Raw genomic sequence first — 23,796 nt, 5'->3', positions numbered from 1 at the left:
TCATATCCACGTCTTCATGCCGGCAAGTTAAAGCATCAGGATCCTCTCCAGTGCCTGTGCCTCAACCGCCCAATGTGAATCAGATGACTGGGAGGACCTGTGACTGCACACCCGGGTCCTCCCAGTTATCGGAAGCGTGTTGGGGCATTGGGCGAGTTGAAGAAGAGCCGGATCCTAAGCTAAATATCCACCCCCTCCCCCCCCCCCCTCCCCCACACACTAATTTGGGGGGGGGGGGGTTCAAGTGCTTCTCTGAATAATATCTGCAGATTTTATGGGGTTCATGGGCTAATAAGGGAATTAGGAAAGTTGAGAAACATGTATTTTGAGAAGAAATTAGAAATCAAATGATTGATCATCCAAGTACCCAACTTGATTAGGCCTTGGGAGCAAAATAAATAAAAATTCCCATTTAGACACGTCTGATGGCCCAAAAATGATAATGTTTGAACTCACCTCCCAATTCCAATAGCTACATCAAATCTTAAATCTCCATGGCACCTGTTGCAGGAATCAGGATCAAGAATGTTAGGGCTCAGAACTGTGGTTCCATACTCTTGCCTGAATGACTGAGAAGCCTTCCCTTAATGCCCACAGTTGCGTGCTGCCCTTTAATTCACTCTGCTTGTTAAAGAAACGTTGGAGCATGCCGAGAAGGGCCTGCCCTTTTCTCTGATACGAGGGGCTGTAACCCTCTGATAAGAAACCGTTGACCTCTAAATATAATACAGTGAGGTCAAGCAGAGGTAATAGGCCTGTGTAAACAGGGATTTGAACGTACTACATGCACATATCTCTGTCCAGCTCTGGCTTTGCTTGTACATTCCCAGCAATATCCTTCTTTAACTTACCCCAAAAAAGGGACAAAAGCTGGATCAAATGGCATTCCATCATTTTTCATGAAACAAACATCATATTCTGGAAAATTGAAAATCTCAAACCAAGTCAGCTCTCGGCAAGACGGTGGCATTTGAGATATGTCAAGACCTGCACAAAAAAAGATTGGGTATCTGCAACCCCATCATATTTTACAGTGAGCGGCCAGCACTTCCTGAGCCTGAAGAGAAAATCTAATGTCTCAACCGTTAAAACACCATCTCCACCCAACCCACAAAAACAATTGAGGGCAAGATCCAGAGAAAAAAATTTACAACTCAGAACTGCAGTAAACGCAGCAATGTCGGGTTGAAAGTCCACTTCTCCCTCCAGTTGCTTGGCAGCGACTTTGAAAATTCGAACGAATCAGCACCCTTCCAATCAGCTTCCCTTGGAACCATGTCTTAAAAAGTAATTGCAGGTTGGTCGTGGATAACAGTCCTGGAAATCGATCTCGAACGTCCTGAGCTTTCTGCAATGTATTGTTAACAGCTCTCAACAACTGCTCACCAAAAATGTAAAAATGATGTGCTTGTTGTCAAGGCACAGGAGGTGTGTTCTTCGCATATCTTGCTGAAGGTATCCGCTGCAATACCCGTGATAACTCTGGCTTCAAACGTTTACTTGGGATTGATTGTGATGATCTGAATGACATAGATATACTTGGTGAATAAGCCAATGAGGAGAAAATAGCAAACATAAAAACAGGGAATATCTGATCAAAATTTGAATAGCATTGATGAGAACTGTTTAGAGAAAAAAAAAAGGAGGTTATAAATGGACAAGTTTTACTCTTCTTTTAATTTGTAGCTGTGCTGTTAAATAACAGGCACAAGGGGCTAGGGAATCTGATCAAGCAAATGAGAGGTACAGAAACAAATTCTTTCAATGATTATCTATCCAAGTGCATCCCTTGACAGTCATGGCCCATCACATACCCTCCCCCACCCACCCCCCCCACCCTCGCATCAAGAAAAAAGAAAAAGGGAAAACAAAAGCACACATTTCAAACAAGTAATGGCAAATGTTACACAGCTGTAGTAAACATTCTTAATTAGGCTCTGTTTGGTTGCAAGGGAATTTATTTCCTTTTTGAGTTATTTGGTTAAAGGGGAAGTGAAGTGATATTAATTTAGCAGAGCAACTACCAAGCTTCAGACCACCAAGCTCTGCCAAAAGGGTGAACCCATTGGGTTCGACTCCGAGTTCGGACATTTTCCAAAACATTTCAAGCAATTCCAACGGTTTTCCAAGATGAATGTACAAAGAAATGATAGAGGTCCATGATTTACATCTTAACAAAACAAATTATCGAACACTTTCCGGTTTGTTGATCAAATTTTTTGAGAATATGAAAGTTGAAATCTGGAGTTCATTTTTGGTATCCTCTGTATGTTGTTGCTGGTTGCAGCTGTTCAAATGATCGACATAGGGTCTCTCCTCACTGATCTAACTGTCAATGACCAAAGCTGGATCATCGTTACTGATCTCAAGTTCACTGAACACTACAACAACAACTCAGCCTTATCCCAGCTAAAGGGAGTCGGCTACATGGATCCTTGCCCTCCAATCAGCTCTATTCAAGTTCACTGAACATTCTTTCCTCAAAATTAGGAGTTCTAATCTTTCATAATTTCCTAAGGGTTGGCAACTGGTAATTTCATGGATATGCACCCACAAACATCCAACTTCTCTAAGGGTTGGCAACTGTTAGAAATATTAGTTAAGTTGCTCTAAGGGTAGTTTAGTAACTTGTCATGTTATGTTTTAATTTTTCCCTTTTTCCCTCCTTAGGGAGGTATGTGTAATTACTTGTAAATATGTTAGTGAAGTAATATATTGGTGTTAGTGAGACTTTACTCACAATACATATTCTACCATCACTCTTCTTCTACTCCAACCCTTTCTTCCTTGATTAATCACAATCCTTACATTCCACCTGTAACACCATTGCTCATCTTTTGCAAAACGGGGATATGCATGAGTGTACTTCTTCGGTAAATCCTGTAAAGCGTGAGCAGATGACATGTGAGATATGGGATTTCGTGTTTAGTGGTGGGCCATTCCCAAAGGCATCGTGTATCCTTCATTCTCTTCTTAGCAAGATGAGACAAGAATTTGAATACTGGTACCCATTTGATCGGCAAATTTTCTGAAAAAGAGGACCTCATACAAAACCATCTCACGTTCTCAATCTATACTCACACAACACTCTGCCAAACACCATTGGCCTTGTGGTTTCAGATGCAATGGGCACATCATGCTCAACTCTCAGAAGATGTCTAAGGCAAGGTTCACGGTATTGGGTTTCGACCAGGTTTCGACCTCTGGGTGGACCGAAATTTCGGTGGAAACCTAAGAGATTTCGAGGATACGAAACTTTTTCCCGGTATGGTGGAAACTTAGGTTTCGACCCCCAAACAGTGTTTTTTTTGTCTAATGTTTTGTGTACAACCTATTTTAAACATTTATAACACATTCACATCATTAGTTTTATAAAAAAAAAAAAAAAAACACACACACACATAAAGTCTTACTTATGTGGTGAACCAAAGGTTCGATAATCATTACGCTGACTTGTTGGCTTAAATTTTGAAACTTTACTACATAATGACTATATATAGTCTACAATCTACATCTACATCAAAACATAAGATATAATCCAAATGATCCAAAATAGATAAAAATATTACATCATCAATAGTTATCTATCAACACTGAACAATAGTGATTCAATTACTCAACACTCAAAAGTAGTGACTCAATTCCAAGTAGAGTGTCTAGGTGGTTCCATCCAAGTAGTGACTCACTACCCTCAAGGCATGCATGTTATCTTTTCTAACATTATTTAGTAAGCTATATATACCTTATATCATTAAAAATCAATATTAAACCACATCAAGTCATCAAAATCAACATTTAGCCACATCAAATCATAAAAAATCAACATTAAGTCACATTAAGTTATAAAGAATCAACATTTAAAGAATGCTTTTGTTCTATAATAAGGTTGACTGTTGAAATGATTTTTATTTTTACATGAGACTTTTGTATTAGGTATAACATAAAATCAACTTTCCAACAAGTCTAAGATTACTTAAATCTGAGTTGTAATAACATAGTTATGCTCCGGTCAAACTTATTTTAAAGTGCGTGAATGCTGTTAAAATCGCCTGAATGAAAATAAATTTATGGATATCAAAACAAAAGATTACTTTACTGGACTTTTGGTTTTTAGCAATGTTTTAACATTATAGGATTTATAAAATTTTCATAATTGAGAAAAACCCCAGCATTTAAAAGTTAAAATTTGCCCCTATAACCAAAATCCAGTTTTTGTTCTTGGACTGAGGGGTTGATTTTTTATCCTTTAGGAATTTGATTTTTAAATTATTTTTATTAGATTCAAATAAGGGGTATTTCCTTATTTATGAATAATATCTCAAGTAAATGAAACATTTACTTAACTGATATTTGGCATAAATAGGTGCCAAAAAATGAAAATCTCAACTGTTTCCCCAAGCTTCCCACACTTGGAAGAAAAAATGCACAAGAGAAGGTCAAAATTTCCCATGTTTCGGTCGAAACATGTCGAAACCAGGTCGAAATAGGTAATTTTTTAAAATCCCCTAAGGTTTCGTTTCGACCTGTGTCGATACCTGCGAAACATGCGAAATTTCGCGCTCGAGTTCTCGAACCATGGTCCAAGGCCACTGGGAATTTTCAAGAACATTACAGCAAGCTATTGAGGATTTCTCTGCTGGTGCGATATGGTTCTCGCTGGCTGATGCGGGGACAGAATGGATGAGGTGAACTTTGTCTTTGAGACGGCTAATGCTGCTATTTTGTGACTCATAAAAGAGAACAGGTCCTCTCCGTCAGTTTTGCTTCCAAACTTCTCCTGGGAAAGAGAGCCAGCGCAGCGCAGAGATGGGTTTTGACTTTACTTTTAGTCGGGAAATAAAAAGGGGTTTGTTAACCTAGAAGTGAAATTTTTTTTACAGGTAAAACGCATTACCTTAGCAACCATACACCTAAAGTTACTTCGAAAATAAAGTCCACTTTACAAAAAAATATATATATGCATTTCCCTTGCAATTAAACAAAGCCAAACTAAAAGATACTAAAAAGGGATTTGTGGGTAAGATCTGTCTCCTGAAGTCTAACACAGATATTGGACTTGCCCTTAGTCGGGAATTTGCACACAAGAATAAGCAACAGTAACCATAAAAATAATAAAAACAATATAGTCTAACTAAAGATGAAATCACTCACCTTGGAGAGCCTGGACGTTTCTGGGTATACTGACCAAGCATTGATTTCAGACTTGTAAGGGCTTCTTCAGCAGCCTAATGAAAGGGCAGCCCAAGTGTTCAGACTAAATACAAATGCAAAAAAATGGAGGAACAATACAAAGAGGAACGAAGGGAGTGCAATACCTGCAGTTTAGCTTCATCCCATGTTGACCCAATTCCCTTCCCAAAGACCTGGCCTCCTATTTCAACCTAAAACACATTACCCAACCATAATTATCCATTTTCCAACCAGATGGCTATATTCATAATTCCATTCAAGTAATCCCAGGAAAATATTAGCTTCGACCAAGCATAAAACTTAGGTAACATTCATGCCTATGCATATAGAGCCAACTAATGAATCAATCAAGTGAGATGGTAAGCCTAGAAGTCATAAATATTGGAAATCATATGGATAACTGATGCAGATTAAATATCTAATTGGGTTATTATTAGGAAATAAGCTTTGGGATGGGTTATTTAAGTGTTGGACCTTTAGATCTAACGGTTTTCTTTGTAATGGGCCACTTTAATGGGTCTTTAATATGGTTATAGGTTAGGCATATGAGAGTAGTTAAGTTAATGTTTTTACTTCTATATTTTATTTTCTATTAAGTGTTTTAGTTTGGCTAGATTAGGATTATATAAGCTTAGTCTTGTTTTGAGTCTATTTTCTTTGTAATTTCAATTTCTTAGTCATTTAGGTTTTCCAATTAGTTAAGGATAGGGCAAGACCTTTCTTTTTTAGTGTCTAAATCTATTTTTGAGTTTTCCATATAAGTTTGTAAGAGGATCAAGCATTGTAAACGAATTTGATTAATGAAAATTGCTGCTCCTCTTTATGTGTGAAGACTTCCTTGTGCTTGATCAAGGTGATAGAATCGGTGTCTGATCCGATCAACTTGTAAAGCCAGATGGTTAGATATTGATAATCCTCTCTACAAGCTACTGGTTTTCTTATTCTTATTATCTTTCAATCCCTCTGTTACAAGTGTTGTTTTTCAAGTTTTCCTTGGATTGTTCAAGTATTCTAGAAGGTTGGTTGCAAGGCTTTTTTATTTCTGGATTTAGCAATTCAGCCATCCGACCGCGTTCAACTTTTGACCAGGCCCTTTATTTCATTAAAACAGGATCTGATTCAAATCTGACACAATTCTGACAGTCAGATCTGGAGATATCCTCATAGTTCCAATTCTGCCCCTCCCTTCACAGAACCTGAATCAAGCTACTGTTTCTGTTCTCAGATTACTACTGTTTTGTGTTCAAATCTCAGTTCTGGTTCAGAGATCAAGTGGGACTATTTAATCCAATTTCAGAACCTAACTTGGGGCTGGAAATTTAATGTAAAGCTGACTTGGACAAGTCCAACCAGGCTCACAACTGCAGGATTCTTTAGTCAAAGAACAACCACAAACTACAGCAGAATAGCAAAACAAACAGATCAGAACTAAGGAATAATAAGATCTGTAATTAGAATTTCGGATTCAGAAACTAGAGTTTATGAGATCAGAACATAAACCAGCTGAAAGGACTAAATCAGATATATGAATAGGGTCATATCAGATCATAAGTCATGAACAAACATCCATAGAAACAGAAGGAAACAGATTAGTTCTTCCGATTCTAGTTTCAGGTCTGTCAACTGGGTAAAAATCACTTAAGGACAAGGATAGGGTGATTTTGAATATATCACAAGCCACAGGTCAGAATGACTTGCAAATTGGGTTGAGTGGAGTACTAGATGGGAAGGGCGATCGATCCTAGTTTCAGCAATTCTGATGGCTGAAACTGTTTCAGGCAGCCAAACACCAAAATAGAAGCTTCTGAATTTTGAACTGTGACTCCTTGGATGGTTGAGAGAAGAAGAAGATAGCTTAAAGAAGAAAAACCTCTCGGACTTCACACCACAGAGAGTCAATTGGATCAAACACTAGTTCCATCAGTCTTGATCAAACACAAGACAACTATTCATAGAAAAGACAACAGCAGCAGCCATTAATTTGTCAATCAAAATCGTTTTGAGCTTTAGGAGCCTCCTCTTCTTTATTTATAATGTTGATGGGGGAAGGAATTACAAAACAGAAGGTTCCTTAAAAAGGAAATCTTAATTTAGTCTCCTAATACAATACTTACTAAAGACTGAAATTAGAAACTAGCTGAAAAAGGAAACTAACTACTAATGACTTGACTCCTAAGAAAACAAAAATAACTTAAATTAAACCCAACTTAAAAGGAAACTAATGAAAAAAGAAACAACCTAGTAATCCCGTATGCAACCTTAAAGCCCCTCTTTTTTGCCCATAAAAGTGGCCCATTACACTCCAAATCACATGGACTGAAGGCCTAACACATATACAACCCAACCCTAGACTTAATCCTAATAAAACAAGCCTAGTTTTGTGAAGAATCTGCATCAACTCTTCTACCCTACATCGATTACTGTTACTGTTCTTCATATTTGGTTGCTGTTTGTTCATCAGTTTTCGTTGTTACACCTGATTTGTCCTCTGAATTTAGATCCTATCCATTTCTGGTTACTGTTTTGAGTTATTCAAATACAGTACTACATCAATCCCTTATTATCAAAACATTTGCTTTCTCTCAGGCTGCTGAACAATATTATATTATTTTGGCTCTCAAGTTTTCAGTAATAATAGATATCAAATTTCCCATCCATATGCCTTTAAGATGTAGCTTATCCAAGAGATGGCCCATTAGCTGAAATGTCTACAAAGAAAAATAAAGGAACAAAAATTGGTTTTACTTTTACCACAGTTACAGTAGTCATTCCTTCTTTCAGTACAAGGAATACAAGAATAAGAGACAACCAAGAACCAACAAGTTTAAACCTGAAAAGTCAACTGAATCAATAAAATCCTAAGTCCAAATTCAAGTACAGGGAGTGCTCAGTACATGTTATCGTGGATATTTTAAAATAATAAATTGGTAATCATTTTAACAAAGTTGAAACAGAACAAATTCCAACCAAATAACTATTCTATTTGAAACTTGAACATCAAAGGAATAAGCAATTCTATATTTCAGTTTAAATGTTAAATACAGCATAATGGAAAATGCAAACCTGTGCATATACTTCGCCTTTCTGCATTGAACTTACTGAAAGTGGAGGTTGACGTTGAAAAACTAGACTAAGCCCCTCCATCACACACTGAAAAATAAATTCTTCCATGTCACTGAACTACAACTGCAAACCTAACAGTATGGACAGAAATAGACAGAAATTTGAACAGAAATTTGAACAGAAATTTGAACAGAAACAAGCAAATGGCTACTCACTAATTCTCTAAGGGCAGCAACAGAACCCATCAATTTTTTAGATCCGTCTGTCCTTGGATCTATAAACCTTGATGGCTCTGATGTAGTTGAAAATGCAACAGATTCTTCCTTGGAGAATGGCATATACCCAGAAGAATTTGTATCACCTACAAAGCCATTCTCATTTGCATGTGAAATCTTGTTCAAATCCCCATGTACCTCAGGCTTGACATGTGATAGATATTTACCTGCAAATACAGTATCCAACATTGTCAAAATATGCAGAAGAGAATGTAGATATCTAAGAGGCACAATTTTTCAGAAAAAACTCTACCTTCTATTGGACAAGCAAAAAGAGGGAGCAAATATAAAACAAAAATGCCTACAAAAATTCCATTCCATCCAAAATAAGCAGTATATGAAGATAATCTGGAAATTTCAGGGCATGGCAACAAGCCTTATTGTGAAAATCTCATAACACACTGAATATGATGAAGGCTAGAGAGAAATTAATGCATAAGATAGGAACAGTAACAAGACAAGCATTGCATTGCAATGTGCAAGTACAAATCAAAATAAAAGGAATTTCAGTGCCATCAGCAAAAACTAACATATACAAGATAAGGTAGGTTATTCTTACTGGCCAAATTCCTGAGAGAGCTCTCGGCAGCCTGCTGCTGAGCCTCCTTCCTTGTCTTACCAATTCCTTCACCAATTTTTTCCCCAGTAAACCAGACCTACAAAAGCAAAGACATTAATATTATTATTACTGGACAAGGGACGAAACACATTAATTGAATGGGGCATTGATTAACTGCTCTCATACATGCACAAGTAAATCATATCTTGAACCAAACACGTTCAGATCCAACAAACTATTGCCTATAGGTATTATGGTTTCGACAAAAATGTGAAGTACATATGTAGTGACCTTTCCCCAGAACAAATGCGTAATAATAATCATGTTTCTAATATATCAAAAAGAAAAGGGAAAGGATCAAATAAGGAATAACATCTCCTTGGAGTCAAAGAACTGGATTAACAAATTGGGGGAAAAAAAAACCTGACAATCTAAATCACTCTTTTATAGGGAAAATCTGCACAATATGTACTATTACCAACTACAAGCACAAAGGGGCTAAGAAGGGTTTCTGTAAGGTACTCAGTAAAACTAACCCATGGATTTCCATCTTCAAATACAGAAATAAGACAATCTAATAAAACTTAGTATCCAACCTATCAAAATATCTTTGATGATTAAAAAGGATTAAGAAAAAGAAGAAAATACAAGATGGCGGTTGCTGCCAAAAAAAGAAAATTATGAAATGAATAGATGCAATCATCCTTCAGGCTAAGTTCTGATCAATGAAATCTCCTAAATTGGACCCACATATAGCGCCATATGCCCACAGATGCCAATATTTTATATTTGGACCTTACAAGAAAACACTCTACTAATGGATTCTTAGGTTCAGCAGCAAATAACCACAAGGTAGAACCGTATGGTGTATTGAATGAAGGCCAGAATAGGAAAAAAAAATACTTTCAAAACAGAACTCAGACGATCATGAAACTAAGGTCGAACAGCACCCAAGGATAGGTGAACAATACCTCAGAGTATGGCAGTAACTCAATGGACAGATTACGACATATGAGCAAAGTACTGAAATTAGTAACTTACTAATATCCAGCAAACTAACCAGTAAATGGAGCTCAACTCTTGGTAGATGCAGGGTAATAACAGCAGAAGAACACTTCAAACTCCCTTGGAGAATTCATGGTTAGATGAGGAGATAATAACGTAACAACACAGGTCTGAAATTAGAATCTGAAATTTGAAAGAAGAAAGGAAGAGAGATTGAGGGAAGGAATAGGGGATACGACCAAGGCCTCTCACCTATGGCCTTGGTCAGTATCTCACTAACCACAAATGGAATCTCACCACTCAACTGTCTCTCGCAGCAACTACGGCACAAAAAGCCAATCACTCTTCATTCAATAAATCGTGGGGTATAGGCACTAAGGCCCTTACAATATGTATATGGTTGTAGCGACCTCTAGAAAGAAAACAGAAAAATAGAAAATGTGAAAAAGAGGTCCACACATGTTAGTGGTTGCCTTGTACAATAAGAAACTGAATAAAATAGAGATATAGAAGTAATAGTCAAGTAGTAACTACTAATTACTAAATAGTCAAATTAGACTTAGATTTAACAAATAGAAAATACTAAATCACACCCAACGATTCTAGTTTTACAGTGAACCCAAAACACCCAGAACATGGGCTCGATCTGGCCTGAACCAAAAGGCCCAGTAGAAGAACTATGGACCTAAGTATGGGCCTGGGTGTTCTTAAGCCTACAACTATACTGTTTGTTGTAGTGCTTGTATACATCATATACATTGCAAGAAATAGAAAATGTTTAAACATTTTTCTTCAATCAATATGCTAAGATACCTCAATGGAGAATTGCAGTTCCATGCTAGCAACCAAAGCAGGTCTGAATTCCACCTACAAGTAAGCAAAAGGAATGTAACATAACAAAAGAACCATCTGATCAAGTATCCAATCTCTAGCTTTATTACACCAGAACCTTCTTTAATACCTTGCTTCCACATTTTGCTGCAATTTCTTGTAGGGCCACTGCAGGACTTTCTGAATATGGAGGTGTACCACGTCCAGAATCAAAATGAAGATCCCTCTTGCCAGAAGGAGATCTACCCAAAGGCACCTCTTCACCTTTACAATGAAACTTTGATAACATTAGCCAAGACAATCGTACACAACAACTAAAGAAATAATCATCGGTCTTTCTTCTTTTTTGTCTTTCTGTGGAGTATATGGGGTTGTGCTAAAGAAGGCATCAATCATTCAAAATCACAAATCACTCAAGACCAATGAGCTCAAAAGAGGGGAAGGTAAAATATTTGGCACCCTAATAAGCCCATTAATACATATCCACCGATTAGAAGAAAGGATCAACTACAGAAATTCTTAATTTTTCCTTCTTTTTGGCAATCAAAAGAAGAAATTCAGAGCAGAAGTACATGAGGAACACAAAATATGGCTTGACATCTTTTAGAATTATAAAATACTGTTAAGATATCAAAATATTGATGCCTTTGTAGGAGGAAATCTGCCGACAAGATTTTCTTCAGGGCATTAAAACAAATTTTTCAATCCTCCATCCCCTCCCCCCTCCCCCCTCCCAAAAAAAAAAAAAAGCAAAAAAAAGAAAAACGAAAGAAAAGGTGGGTGGGAAAGCAGGACAGTAGCAACTATACTATGATCTACCACTTAAATTGCCAACTCTTTTCTAAAGTAAAGTGTTAATTCCATACAGAAGAGTAGGTGCATAGATAGAAAATAACGACTAGACAAAACTCCTAGCTCTATGCATAAAGGAACAAAACTCATGACTCCATTTTAGAAAGAAGAGATATATTCTTCTTGGTTGATGCAAGCAGTTTCAAGGCTTCTGATTTAAGTAATTGCCTTCCCTCCCTAACACCCCCCCCCTGCCCTTCCCAAGGTGAAGCAGAACCGTATCAACAACACCATGATCTTCTACCTAAGTTCCCAACTCTTTTCTAGATACAGTAGGCGCATGAAAGAAAGGGCCAACCAGACGGGGAAATCCTTTTTCTCCAGTAGTGAAATTTCTAGTAAGGATTCGTTATTTCCATAGTTGTTGAAAAGTGTTCCATGACGGGGAGATTTCTGTTAAGTTGAGAGTTATATTAAGTGGTCATTATTAGCTTTAAGTTGACTTCATTTGTAATTTGACTTGTAGTGGGATTCTTAATAAATCATAAGTGTGGACCTAGACCACAATAGGACTTATTCTTAATCCTATCGCGGCTCAAGGGTACTGTCTCTTCTCACCATTGTATTGCCTCTCTTCTCTTCTCCACTCTCTTCCTCCTTCTCTTTCTATTGCAGGTACTGGTTTACAGGTTTTATACCATTACATGGCATCCGAGCCAGGTTAACCAGTTCCCACTCCTTTATACCCTGATTTGAAAGTCCTTTAACATTTCCTTTGTGGTTTGCAGCAACCTATGCTGCCATATCTGCACTATGTAACGCTAGTTTAAGACTACATGAAAATAAACTAGGGTTTCCTCCATATATGTTACCAACTTGTTTCCCCCTTGCTTGTATCTACATCAAATTTATCAACCATATGAAAGATATCACTTGCAGCAGTAAGTACTTGGTGTTTCCTCTTCACCAGGTTTGATTTTTCTGAAGAATATTACCAATCACACAAACTGGCGATAGCCTGTTTTTGGGTTTTCTGTGCAAAATGATATCTGCAATCACTGAAGATCTATCCATATCTTCCTGATAAATGGAAAACCAAGCATTCTTATTCCAAAATTTACTCGACCCTATTTCTTCTCTTTGAAGTGGGAAACTTGGGAAAACACTCAAGATTTTGCCCTTGTGCCATCAAATCTTCATTCTAAGCTTGAATCTTACACATTCATAGCAAATCTACCTAAGGAAGAGAGTTTGGACCAAAAAGGTAAATCACATCTTCCCCAAACCTTGTGTGCCATCCTTTGAGAGCATCGGTTCATTTGGATATGGTGGTGGGTAGTATGGTGGATCTTCTACTTCATTTTGACAGGAGGGTAGTTCAGGGGGTGGGTCATCTTTTGTTGACAATATCTTTGGGTATCCATCCCAACCTTGTGTGCCACATCCACATCCTATCACTATGACTGAGCCATTCCCTAGGTTGAGATTCCTAGCTAATGCTGATGATGCATCTTATAGATGGGCAATGACGGACTACCAAAACATGTCATGAGACTCATATATAGTGCATTCAGAGGAGCGGTAACGACATCTGCAGTGGTACGCAGCTCGTGGACCAGAACCGCCTAGACACTACTTGGAATTGGTTGTTAAGTGTTGACTATTGAGACTTAAGAGATAACTCACAATTATGTAATTTTATTATTTATTTTAGATCCTTATGTTTTGTTTGTTTTAAATTTTTAATAATGTATTTTACATTTTTGCTAGTAACTTATATATGTACTTATGTAGTATAGTTTCAGTCGACGACTCAACGTACACTGGCAAACTTTGGTCAACACCACAAGTATGACTTTAGGTGTTTTTTCCATGAAACTAATTATGTGAATGGGTTAGAAATGTCTAAAATAGGACGTACACAAAAAATCAGGCAGAAAAAAACACATTTGGGGGGTCAAAACCAAAGTTTCTACTTAACTGAGAAAAATTTCCTGGTTTCCTCGAAATTTCCCAAGTTTCTACCGAAATTTCGGTCTCCCTATGGGTCGAAATGCGATACCTTGAACCTTGGCTGATGGTGATCACACCACTGGATATTGTACGTTTATTGGTGGAAATCTTGTTACTTGGAAGAGTAAGAAGAAGCAAACAACAATGGCTGGGTCATGTGCAAAGGCTTAGTATAAGGATATGGCCCATACGACAACTGAAATGATATGGCTGAAATCTCTCATTCAAGAACTGGAATTCTAAATCACTAAACCTATGGAGATGTATAGTGATAATCAAGTTGAGGTCGATTGTCATTTTGTGAGGAATGTTGTGATGCAGAAACTGATCTCCGCTCCATTTGTTAACTCAAGCAATCAACTTGGCAATATGTTCACTAAGGTGTTATTTAGGTATGCATTTTTTTAGTGGTTGTTTCAAGTTGGGAATGAGAGATATATATACTCCAGCTTGAGGGGAAGTGTTGAATAGTATATCATGTGGGGGACAGTTTCAGTTAAGTTGAGTTGTGTTAAGTGGTTGTTAATAGCTAAGCAGTTATTATTAGCTTTAAGTTGTCATTATTTGTAATTTAACTTGGAGTTGGATTCTTAATAGATTACCAGTGTTAACCTAGACCACAATAGGACTTATTCTGAAACCCCGTGGCTCTAGGGTTCTCCCTCTTCTGTCCATCGTATTGCCTCTCCTCTCTTCTTCCTCCTCTCTCTTGTAGGTATTGGCTTACATGTTTTTTATATCACTACAGTTGTCAAGGCATCACCTAGCATCCAGTCACCTTGTTGGTGTCACCTTGCGTCCAAACCCCCTTTAACGCTTTGGGTCGTCTAGACACCATGACAACTATGGTTGTTTCCATGTAAAAAGGCCGAAAATGAAAATGTTTCTGTAAAATAAGATTTTCCACTGTTTACATAAAGTAAAATGCAAAAAAGTCATTGAAAGTTTTTAAAAGAAGTAAATGGAGAAAATATTTTATATAAAATATCCTTTGCACAGAAAATTTTACAACGAAACAAACAGGAACAAAACTCATGGTTCAACAATCAGAAAAAAACAAAACTAATGGTTCCATTTTAAGAGGGGGGGATCTTCTTGGTCACTGCAACTAGCTTTGAGGCTTTTTTCCAACGCTAGCACCTCACTTCTAGTTCATATGTACATAACTGACTTCAAAAGAATATGATTGAATGGAAATCTGAACAACCATATTTACCCGAAGTTCTGGAACCCATTTTTATTGTTGAGTTCTCCCTGAACTCAAATTGATTTGAGTTTTTTTTTTTTGGGGGGGGGGGGTGTTGAATTGATTGAGTTGATTTTTGACCTACTTCAATTAAAACTGAATTTGTTTAAGGTTGCCTGAACATTTTTTGTCCCACAGTTCTGTATGATGCTTTCTCCAGCTTCAAGAACCAAAGAAAAAGACATGATGAATTACTTAATCATCAGTCAATTTGACAACTCAATAGTCATAATAGTGATGGTAAATCTGAACCATACATTACTTGGAATACTCTAGATACATTAGGTTAGAATATAAAAGAAAAGTGAACGGAAGATAAAGCATAGATTCCTCATTTCAGATAGATGGGCCAGAAAAAAAAAATTTTAACTGAGGGTTCACAAGTTTCTCATGATCCTAAAGTTCTAAGATAATAAAGTGAGGAAAGCTCTAGTTATGAATGCAAGTATTCCAAGAGTAGGAAAGTTTCACATCATGGGGAAATCCGTCCTTCAGTTATCAGTCCATGATGCTACCACCTGTGAGATAGAAGCATGAATCCCTCGCATGGAACTTATATGTTGCCTTGATACCAAGACAAATATATGATTGTTTCTACTACATTCTACAATCGAGGTATTAATTTCAAGGTTCTTAAAGACATTAATGGAGTTAATCATATTTAAGCATGGGGTGGTAATGGTGACAGTGTTTTCATACAAGGTCGCTTTTAATAATTCATTAGCCATGCAACGGAACTAGAAACTTGGAAGTCACATTTCTGTGCATAACAGGAGGCTGGGTTCGGCAACAGGTGCAATAGTACTTTTAGTAATTTGATTAAAACCATGAGATGAAATTGACCTGGGATCCCCCCCCCCTTTTTTTAATGGGTATTCAAACAGAACTGGAAACTTAGAAATTTCATTTCTGTGCAAGACAGGAGACTGGGTATGGTAATAATACACCATGCCTGGCCAAGGGGAAAAAAAAAAACCTCCAAAGTATTGATTCTAACAAAAGCAACCGACAAAAGGTCCATGAAATCATGCATGGTAATAAGTTAACATCATACATCACACATCATAGTTGTCTGGCGTCTAGGCGACCCTAGGCATTGGAAGGGGGGCAAATCAAGGCCGCACCAACAAGGCACCCTTCCAACAAACGGTGTGATGCAGATCCGGGATTCCAAAACCCATTTCGGGTCGCTTAGTGGCCCACCCAATTAAGCAATAGCTCAAATCTAAGATTGAATGGTGATTTTGTAATTGTGGTGACAAAGCAATAGACTAGAAAGGGAATGAGCCGTTTGATGAGAAAAGGGTAAACGAGGAATAAAATAAATTAAAGGGACATGTGGGCTTAAACTTAAAAGAGAGGGACAATATGGGAAATCAACCATAAAGCAATTATAACAAGATGGAAAAGACTTAATCATTCAATGGGACTAGGATAGAGATATTATGGGAAAACTAAAGGGTAAATACAGTGCCTATGGACTCTCGAGAGAATCCGATGAAGGGTCTTCGTCTACCTTGCAATAGCAGAATACCCAGGCGGAAAGACCAGGAGGCCTTGAGTCTGTTTTGGCTTCGGTTTGGCCTGTAACCGCAGGCAAGGCTTCGGAACAAGCCGGCTTCTCAAGATCATCCAAGCACAGCCCCAGCAGCTCAAGGAAAAGGGGGTTTAAATTTTCTGCAACCTGAACCTGGCGATGGAAGGGATACCATACCTGAATCTGAGTTGTAACTCACAACAGGGAATCCGATGGGGAGCAGGGATCTAGAGTAAGAGTCGCCCTAGAGAGGAGGGTGTATGCCCAGAATTTCAGGAAGAGAAGGAAAGCCACACAAGAGAAATCAACTCAATACAGTAAATCCTTTACTGGCATTCAGAAACAGGGTACCAAGAGAGAAAAGAGAAATAGAGATGTTGCACCCGGGGGGCGGGGGGGTGGGGGAAGGTCACACGACCAATCAAACCCACCAAGGTTTCAACCAAAAAAACAATCATTCAACTCTAAAATCTCTATCAGTTACATTGGTATAAATAACAAAAGAAAACCCAACATGAAAGGAAACCTAGTCTAACTTGGAAACTTAAACTAATTGAAACTAATTGGAAACTAAACCCTAATAGCTATCTCCTACTTAAGCAAACAAAATAAAATATTGCATGTTAATCCCTAAAATAGATGTAAATAAATCCTAAAAGATCCTGATAGCTTTCGTTCCAAATTGGATCCGGTTCATCTCCATCTGGATACCCATATGAGTTTGGATCGGTCCAAGGCTGTGCACCTGCATCACGGTGCCTTGATAAACATGTCACACACACAAAAATATAAAAAGGGAATGACAATTTTTTTATGCAGCCAAAAAGGAAAGTGTGCCATTCTGGATGATCTCACCTGACTATAACCAGTGGTGATCAGGCCGCAAGGTCAACCACCATAGATATCACAGGACAAATAAAGGTAAAGACCCAATGCATCAAATTGCCACCCCATTGTGATGGTTAGTAAACATCTCAAATTCAGTAATGTTATGTAACAGGGCACAGGATCAGCCCACTAAGCAAAAGTATAACAAAGAAATAGAAGTTGACAGTTAGAAACTCATAGCAAATGAAATACATGACAACAAGGAACAAGTAATCAAAAAGATAGGGAACAAAATATGAAACCAAAAATCAGCCCATGAAACATCCAAAAGTTAATAGCAACAAGAGCCACAAAAAAGATAGGATATGATTAAATTCTGAATGCAGCATCCAAATATAGCCGTCATTCTAGTATGCTGTATGCAATTATATTGTGATCACAGCCTACCTGATAATGATTGAAAACTTGATCCTGATCGATTTAATCTCAACTTTTCATCTCCATTATGTCCCTGAACATGAGCAGTCCAATCAGATCATTATGATTCATCAACCACAATTTTTCACATTATTTTTCAACAGCAAAGTAAAGAGTATAAGGTCAAACATAGAAAAATACCTCTTTAGGCAATCTTTGGTTTTCATTAAGAGTTCTATCAGAAGAAATAGAACTCTCCACTCCATGTATAAAAGAAGGATGATGAGATCTCCGCTTATCAAAATGCATTGCTTCTGGTTCTAAAGGAAATTCCTTGGGTACTGCTCGGTTCAGTTGTCTAGGGCTCATCTCTTCCTCCAATGGAAACCAATTTCCACGAGATTGGACTGGTGGGATTGAAACTTGTAGAGAAGGTCTTACCGGAAATGCTGGTTCACTTGAGGTATGGTCTCTTGTGTCTTGCCCATGCTGCAATATAAGAAGTCTCCTCCTTGTATCAGGATCTAATTCTGATTCTGGGACCTCGCCTTCTTCTCTAGCAGGAGAACTTTGCAAGGTAGGTTCTGAAAGGCCCACATGAACCAATGGTTTAACCAATGAGGCTGCTTGAGCAAACTGCTTATTAGCAAAAGAAACTGGTCCTTGAGAAGTTGGCTGTGAAATTGAGGCAGATGATGACGTCACCGCATGTTGGGGAGGGGCAAGCCTTGGGTCCAGAGAAGATGCTTGAATTGCATCCTAAATGATTCAAATAGAATTCAAACTTTCATCAGTATCATCACATTTTAACGCAAACTTGGACACAGATTTCCTTGATTAAAAAAAAAATGATGTCCAGTATATTAAATAACAAAGGAAGATCTTGTAGCCTACAAGCCAGACATTTCTCTCCAAATAGAACACAGATGCATAATAGAAGAACATATTTCAAGGATGTAGATCATATCTTAGCCAACACAGAGATATCTTTTCACACAACCCCCACAAAAAAAAAAGAGTACGAGAACATCAATAGCAACAATAATTTAAATCACCTTTAATCTCCTTTCAACTTCAACATCGGTCATTCCCTCAAAACAAAGGGGATCTTTGTTTCCATTTGAAGCAGAAGCATCATCCTGAACAGCAATTCATCGAAGGGTGTCAATTACTTGATAAACTAAGAAGATATCTGAAATCAAATTTGAATATTTAATAAACACTCATGGAAAACAGTCTCCTAAGTTGACACCCTAGAACTAGCATCCCCAAATTTGATGTGGGATTAGCAAGCATTTCCTTGGTCAAGTGACTTGAAACAATAGAGGTCCAACTTTTTTTTGTCAGGCTGCAAGTCATGTACAATCTATTCATGGAGAACAGGAATTCTGAGACATAGAGAGTAATGAGACCTAATCACATTCAAAGAGTCCAGCAAGGAAAAATGTCCAAAGAAAGACTATGGAGCATTTGCCATGTTTTCCTCTGAGTGACATGCAACTCAACTCAACTAAACAAAGCCTTATCCCAGCTAAATGGGGTCAGGTAGATGGATCCTTATTCAAACCATATTTGACGTCAACCCTAATCCATGCATGTCTGTTGACTCGCTTCTCACCATTTCTCCCAAAGACATTTTAGGCCCGCCCCAGCCAAATAATGAGACAGCACGGAGGGAATAGAATTGTTCAATCAGGCAATGTTCTTTCCAAGGTACAACCCACTTCTTAGATGATTCCTCTTATATTGTCCAGCAGAGTGCTTTTGGTTTATGTGAGAGAGAGAGAAAGAAGAGAGAGAGAGAGAGAGAGAAAGAGAACAAACTCTATCATGGTTTACCTCCGAGATCAAATAGTTGCTCACATCAGGAGCAGAAGGAATATCTGTCATATCATCTTCATAATGAACCTCAAGAATCCTTTGTAGAAGACCCTCATCGAACTCTCTGCCAAAATTCAGTTAAGCAAGACAATGTCATGCCACAGGAATTCCACAAATCCACATCAAGTGTGTTTAGGACTTCCATAGTTGGGCATAAAGATGACAACAGATGGATGTAAAGGATGGAAGGCTGTCACACTCAATAATGACAAACAATAGATGCACAGGCATAACGACTTGATGTTAATTAGGATGGTTATTATTTTCTTACTTGAAAAAACCACCTCTAACATTGCAAGCAACATTTCTTGCAACACATAGGACTGGAACTGCATTGTTTGCCTGCAAGTGGAATTGTGATGATAAGTAGCATTTTTGTCTGAGAAAGAGTAAACAAAACTTCATGTTTATAGATTTGAGAATAATGCAGTAAACTTCATAGAGGAATCTGGCATACTTCAGCTTGAGGAGCATAGTATGGAGCAAACGCAGGAACAACATGCACCCGAGGTTGATCTTTCTCATTCCACACTTTCAAGCGATCATCAATCACCAAGGCCATCCTAGGATGGCAGATTCCATCTTGAAAGACATTGAGCAGAGACTTCCTTGAACCTATAAAATTTCACAAATGGTACAAGGGCAATGTAGGAGGTAATGAGTGCACTATAAAACAAAACAATAGACGAAGAGTAAAAGTGGCATTGTCTACAGTCCACAGAACTCAGATGACAAGCTGAAATTGCATAACGCAAACCACATATGAGAAGCAACCATGCAACTCACGCAGAATACTTTGTTCACGACTTACCAGACTTGACACATACTATGCGATCCAACAGTTCTATTGAATTTATCAAATTTGATTCCGGGTCAAGAAGCCTCCACATCTCTAAAGCATAATCTCTTTCAGCCATTGTGCAGACATAAACCTCAAAACGTTTGCGACCTCTTGCAGTTAAGTAGCTTCGGAGATCCTCCCATGCAGGTCTCAGCCTTACAAGTACACTTGTATCACGAATCTGTAAGGAAGATTACTCGCACGAGTTAAGATCTGGACAAAAACTTGCATAAAATGTAACATGTATAACAAGAAAGTTATATTCATAGTTCATATTCCGAATATGCTGTTTACAAGCTTCATAATCAAGCTAATACAAATCCAGGAAATGAGTTCCATTAGGTAAGTGATAAATATTCCAATTGATGAACCTAGTAGCTAAATTCTGAATAAGATTCTTTTGGACAAACAAGTAAAGGGGCTTTTTATTATTCCTTATGGCAGGGGAAGGGGACAAATACAACAGCGGATCGCTAAACAGGAACAACCATCTGAATTAGATCAATTTTTGGCACACATAGATAACATCCGTGGACCACCAACCGTATAGTTAGATGACCATGCATACATTCCCCATTTATTGTGAATAATCTAAAGCATTAATTTTATAGAGCATGAAAGTCGGACACCAAGAAAAAGAGTCATTTACAAAATGAAATCCAGAAAAATATATTCCCTCAGTGAAACATATATCATCACCAAACGCAGCCTGCACGTGTGCTGACGTTTGTGCTTATGTCATTGTATGTGGCAGTAGGGTTAGTACTAGAAGCATGGTTTCAGAAACACATTTCTGCGATTAAATTAAGGGCCTTTCATTGAATTGGAATTGAGAAGTACATACCACTGGATTGATGCGGGTCAGAATAATATTCTTATCCTGCAGCCTTATAAGTGGCCGAACAATTGACGGATGGTTGTCGGACAAAGCTGGAACAACCTCAGATTGAACTTTAATTACCTTCCCATTATCAATAACCTGATCATTTTCAGCATATTGCTTCAAAATTATCTTGTCGTCTTGATACCGCTTGACCTCTGCTAACATGCCAGAAACGCGTTGTGGATCCAACTCTGCGTTTATTTTCCGCTGTAGGGCATCAATACGGTCCTCAAACGAGCGCATTGTATTTGCAACTATTAGTGTCTCATCAAGATCAAATACAATGCCCAAACATCTAAGGTTCAGCATGATGAGACAAGAATTGTAAAGTCCAGGTGCAACATTGAAACCCCAAAAGCATGAATATTGTTCATCTTTATTCTTTGAAGACATGGCAACCAAATGGAGCTCCTCTTCCCCAAGAGGAATGACTGCAGTCTGTAAGCACGGATGCACCCAGCACCATCAAAAACTATGTAAGCAAGAATCTGCATCATGGTTTTGAGAAAGAAAAAGAGAAAGCATAGAATGGAAGGTTACTAAACAAGCATCATTAGTACAAATGTCATATTGTAGATATAAATCTTAAAAATGAAAGAAAGATCCATGGTATATCGGCTCGTTAGACATTTCTCATAAGAGAATATATCCAGAAGAACCACCACATGAAGTGCTTTTTTTCTTTTTGAATCCTTTGTGTGTCTTTTACATGATGATGTAATGTCCATAACCATCTTAGTTAATCAATTCCATCTGAAAAGTAGCATCAGATCATGCAACATTATCGTACCTGCTTTAATAGTTCCTGTAAAGTTCAAGGGTGGTCCTGATGATGTTCATTACATACTCCCAGACATTTTAAAATCATAACTTGAAAAATGAATGAATAAAACTGAACCTTCATCAATAATGCATCAAGATGAGGAAATTGTGGGACTGATTCACCACAATCTTAACAGCATTAATAAGAGATACTGGACACCACACATTATCTTCTTAGCATCTGTAAGACTCCACACATGATACCACTTTTAATTCTAGAAATTACTATAACTTTTGCAAGTGAGATGTTCTAAGACGGATGGAACACGTTCCCCTTCAGTTAGAGTTCAGCAGTTCATAAATAAGTCCAAAAGACGGTGGAGACAAGAAAAAACAAATGCATAGGAACAGCAAATCCAGAAGCAACTACTTAATTCACTAGAACTGTCAGAACTCATATGTTACTTTGAGGGTTTACTGTTCCAGTGAAGTTCAGAATCCTCTTGCGTTTGTAAGAAGTTAAATGACAGCTAGTTTCTTCTGATGAGCTGATTTTCGCTTTGAGTTTGGTTGTACCTTGTTCTCTCTTAAACAAGAGGTGTGCAAAGACAACAACGGCGAATCCCCCGACAGCGCCTTCGACTCCATTTTGAAGCAAATGCCACAGGGGGCAATAGTATGAAGAACTGCGAGTGGTGGACACCTCTCACTCGGCTGTGAGAAGTGAGAGATTCTGATTTCCTTGTTCGTCATGTCGATTTTCTGGTTCTGAGGGTATATCTCTGCTTCCCCGAGTAGAGAATTGCCCTGATAAACCACCGATTTGAACATTTTAATGCTGACCCAGAAAGAATAACTGCTCCAGAATCAAAAATCTTGCTTGGATTAAACAAATCGAGGCTGAGATTTCCCTTTCAACGGTTGTCCAGTAAAAACAGAAGTCCTGGTTTCATCATTAGAGGAGAAATACAGATTCTTTCAGGAGTTCAAAGATAGGGTTTTGTTGTCCATCGGAGAAGGGAAACGAACATCAAGGATGCTTTAGATTTGCGTTGATTTCATCTGGGTTGAGTTTCGGTTTCCGTGCATTTTTTGCTGAATCTAAGAGCCGATCTCACCCAGTTTTACCGATTACAACCAAAAAAATTCTGTGTTTTTTCTATGAATTTTGTCTCTTCTGTTCCTGAGATTTTAGGTCTGAGAAGACGATCAACAGCGATCAAGATCAAGATCGATCGATCGATCGTCGATCGATCGGTAGAAGGTAAAATGTTCGAACCAGTCTCTGGTTTTAGGGTTCGATGAGAAGCTGAAAGAAAATGAAAACCCTAGTAAGTCCAAACCATTTCCCAAATACACCACCAAAAGTGGGAAAATGGCTGCAAGGAAATAAAATTCTCCTTAGAAAAATTAACCCAAGGCCCCAAACACCGTCAGTTTCATCTTTATTTTTTCTTTTCACTAAATTAATGAATGAATAGTTGGATTCTGTCTGTCCAGGTCATCATACATTGGCCTATCATGTACTTATCATGTGATTACTCTCTTATAATAATCCAAATCAGTCAAAAATCTTTTCTTTCCTTCCACCCTAATACACCCAATGGCACCAAGTTGTCACCAACACATCTTGACATCTTCCACCCCTAAAACAAAATGTAGATGCATTGCAT

General features: G+C 37.9%; 1 protein-coding gene across 1 annotated transcript; it reads right to left on the bottom strand.

Annotated features, from left to right (window-relative positions):
- Positions 1–323: 323 nt before the first annotated feature.
- LOC122093808 (RNA polymerase II C-terminal domain phosphatase-like 1) lies at positions 324–23,533 on the bottom strand. Its single transcript, XM_042664297.1, has 17 exons — positions 22,700–23,533; positions 21,323–21,799; positions 20,449–20,659; positions 20,095–20,252; positions 19,909–19,979; positions 19,596–19,701; positions 18,812–18,895; positions 17,958–18,515; positions 17,787–17,850; positions 11,054–11,187; positions 10,906–10,959; positions 9,088–9,184; positions 8,469–8,695; positions 8,254–8,340; positions 5,316–5,381; positions 5,152–5,225; positions 324–1,520 (listed from the first exon to the last, which is right to left on the bottom strand). Exons 1-17 carry the CDS (start codon positions 22,952–22,954, stop codon positions 1,415–1,417), a joined length of 2,829 nt encoding a protein of 942 aa, XP_042520231.1. The 5' UTR covers positions 22,955–23,533; the 3' UTR covers positions 324–1,414.
- Between the last annotated feature and the right edge of the window lie 263 nt (positions 23,534–23,796).

Source organism: Macadamia integrifolia, chromosome 11 (genome assembly GCF_013358625.1).
Source record: "Macadamia integrifolia cultivar HAES 741 chromosome 11, SCU_Mint_v3, whole genome shotgun sequence".
In the NCBI taxonomy this organism is placed as follows: domain Eukaryota; kingdom Viridiplantae; phylum Streptophyta; class Magnoliopsida; order Proteales; family Proteaceae; genus Macadamia; species Macadamia integrifolia.
Note: the sequence above shows the minus strand (reverse complement) of the source record. Positions and strands in the feature narration are given on the sequence as shown.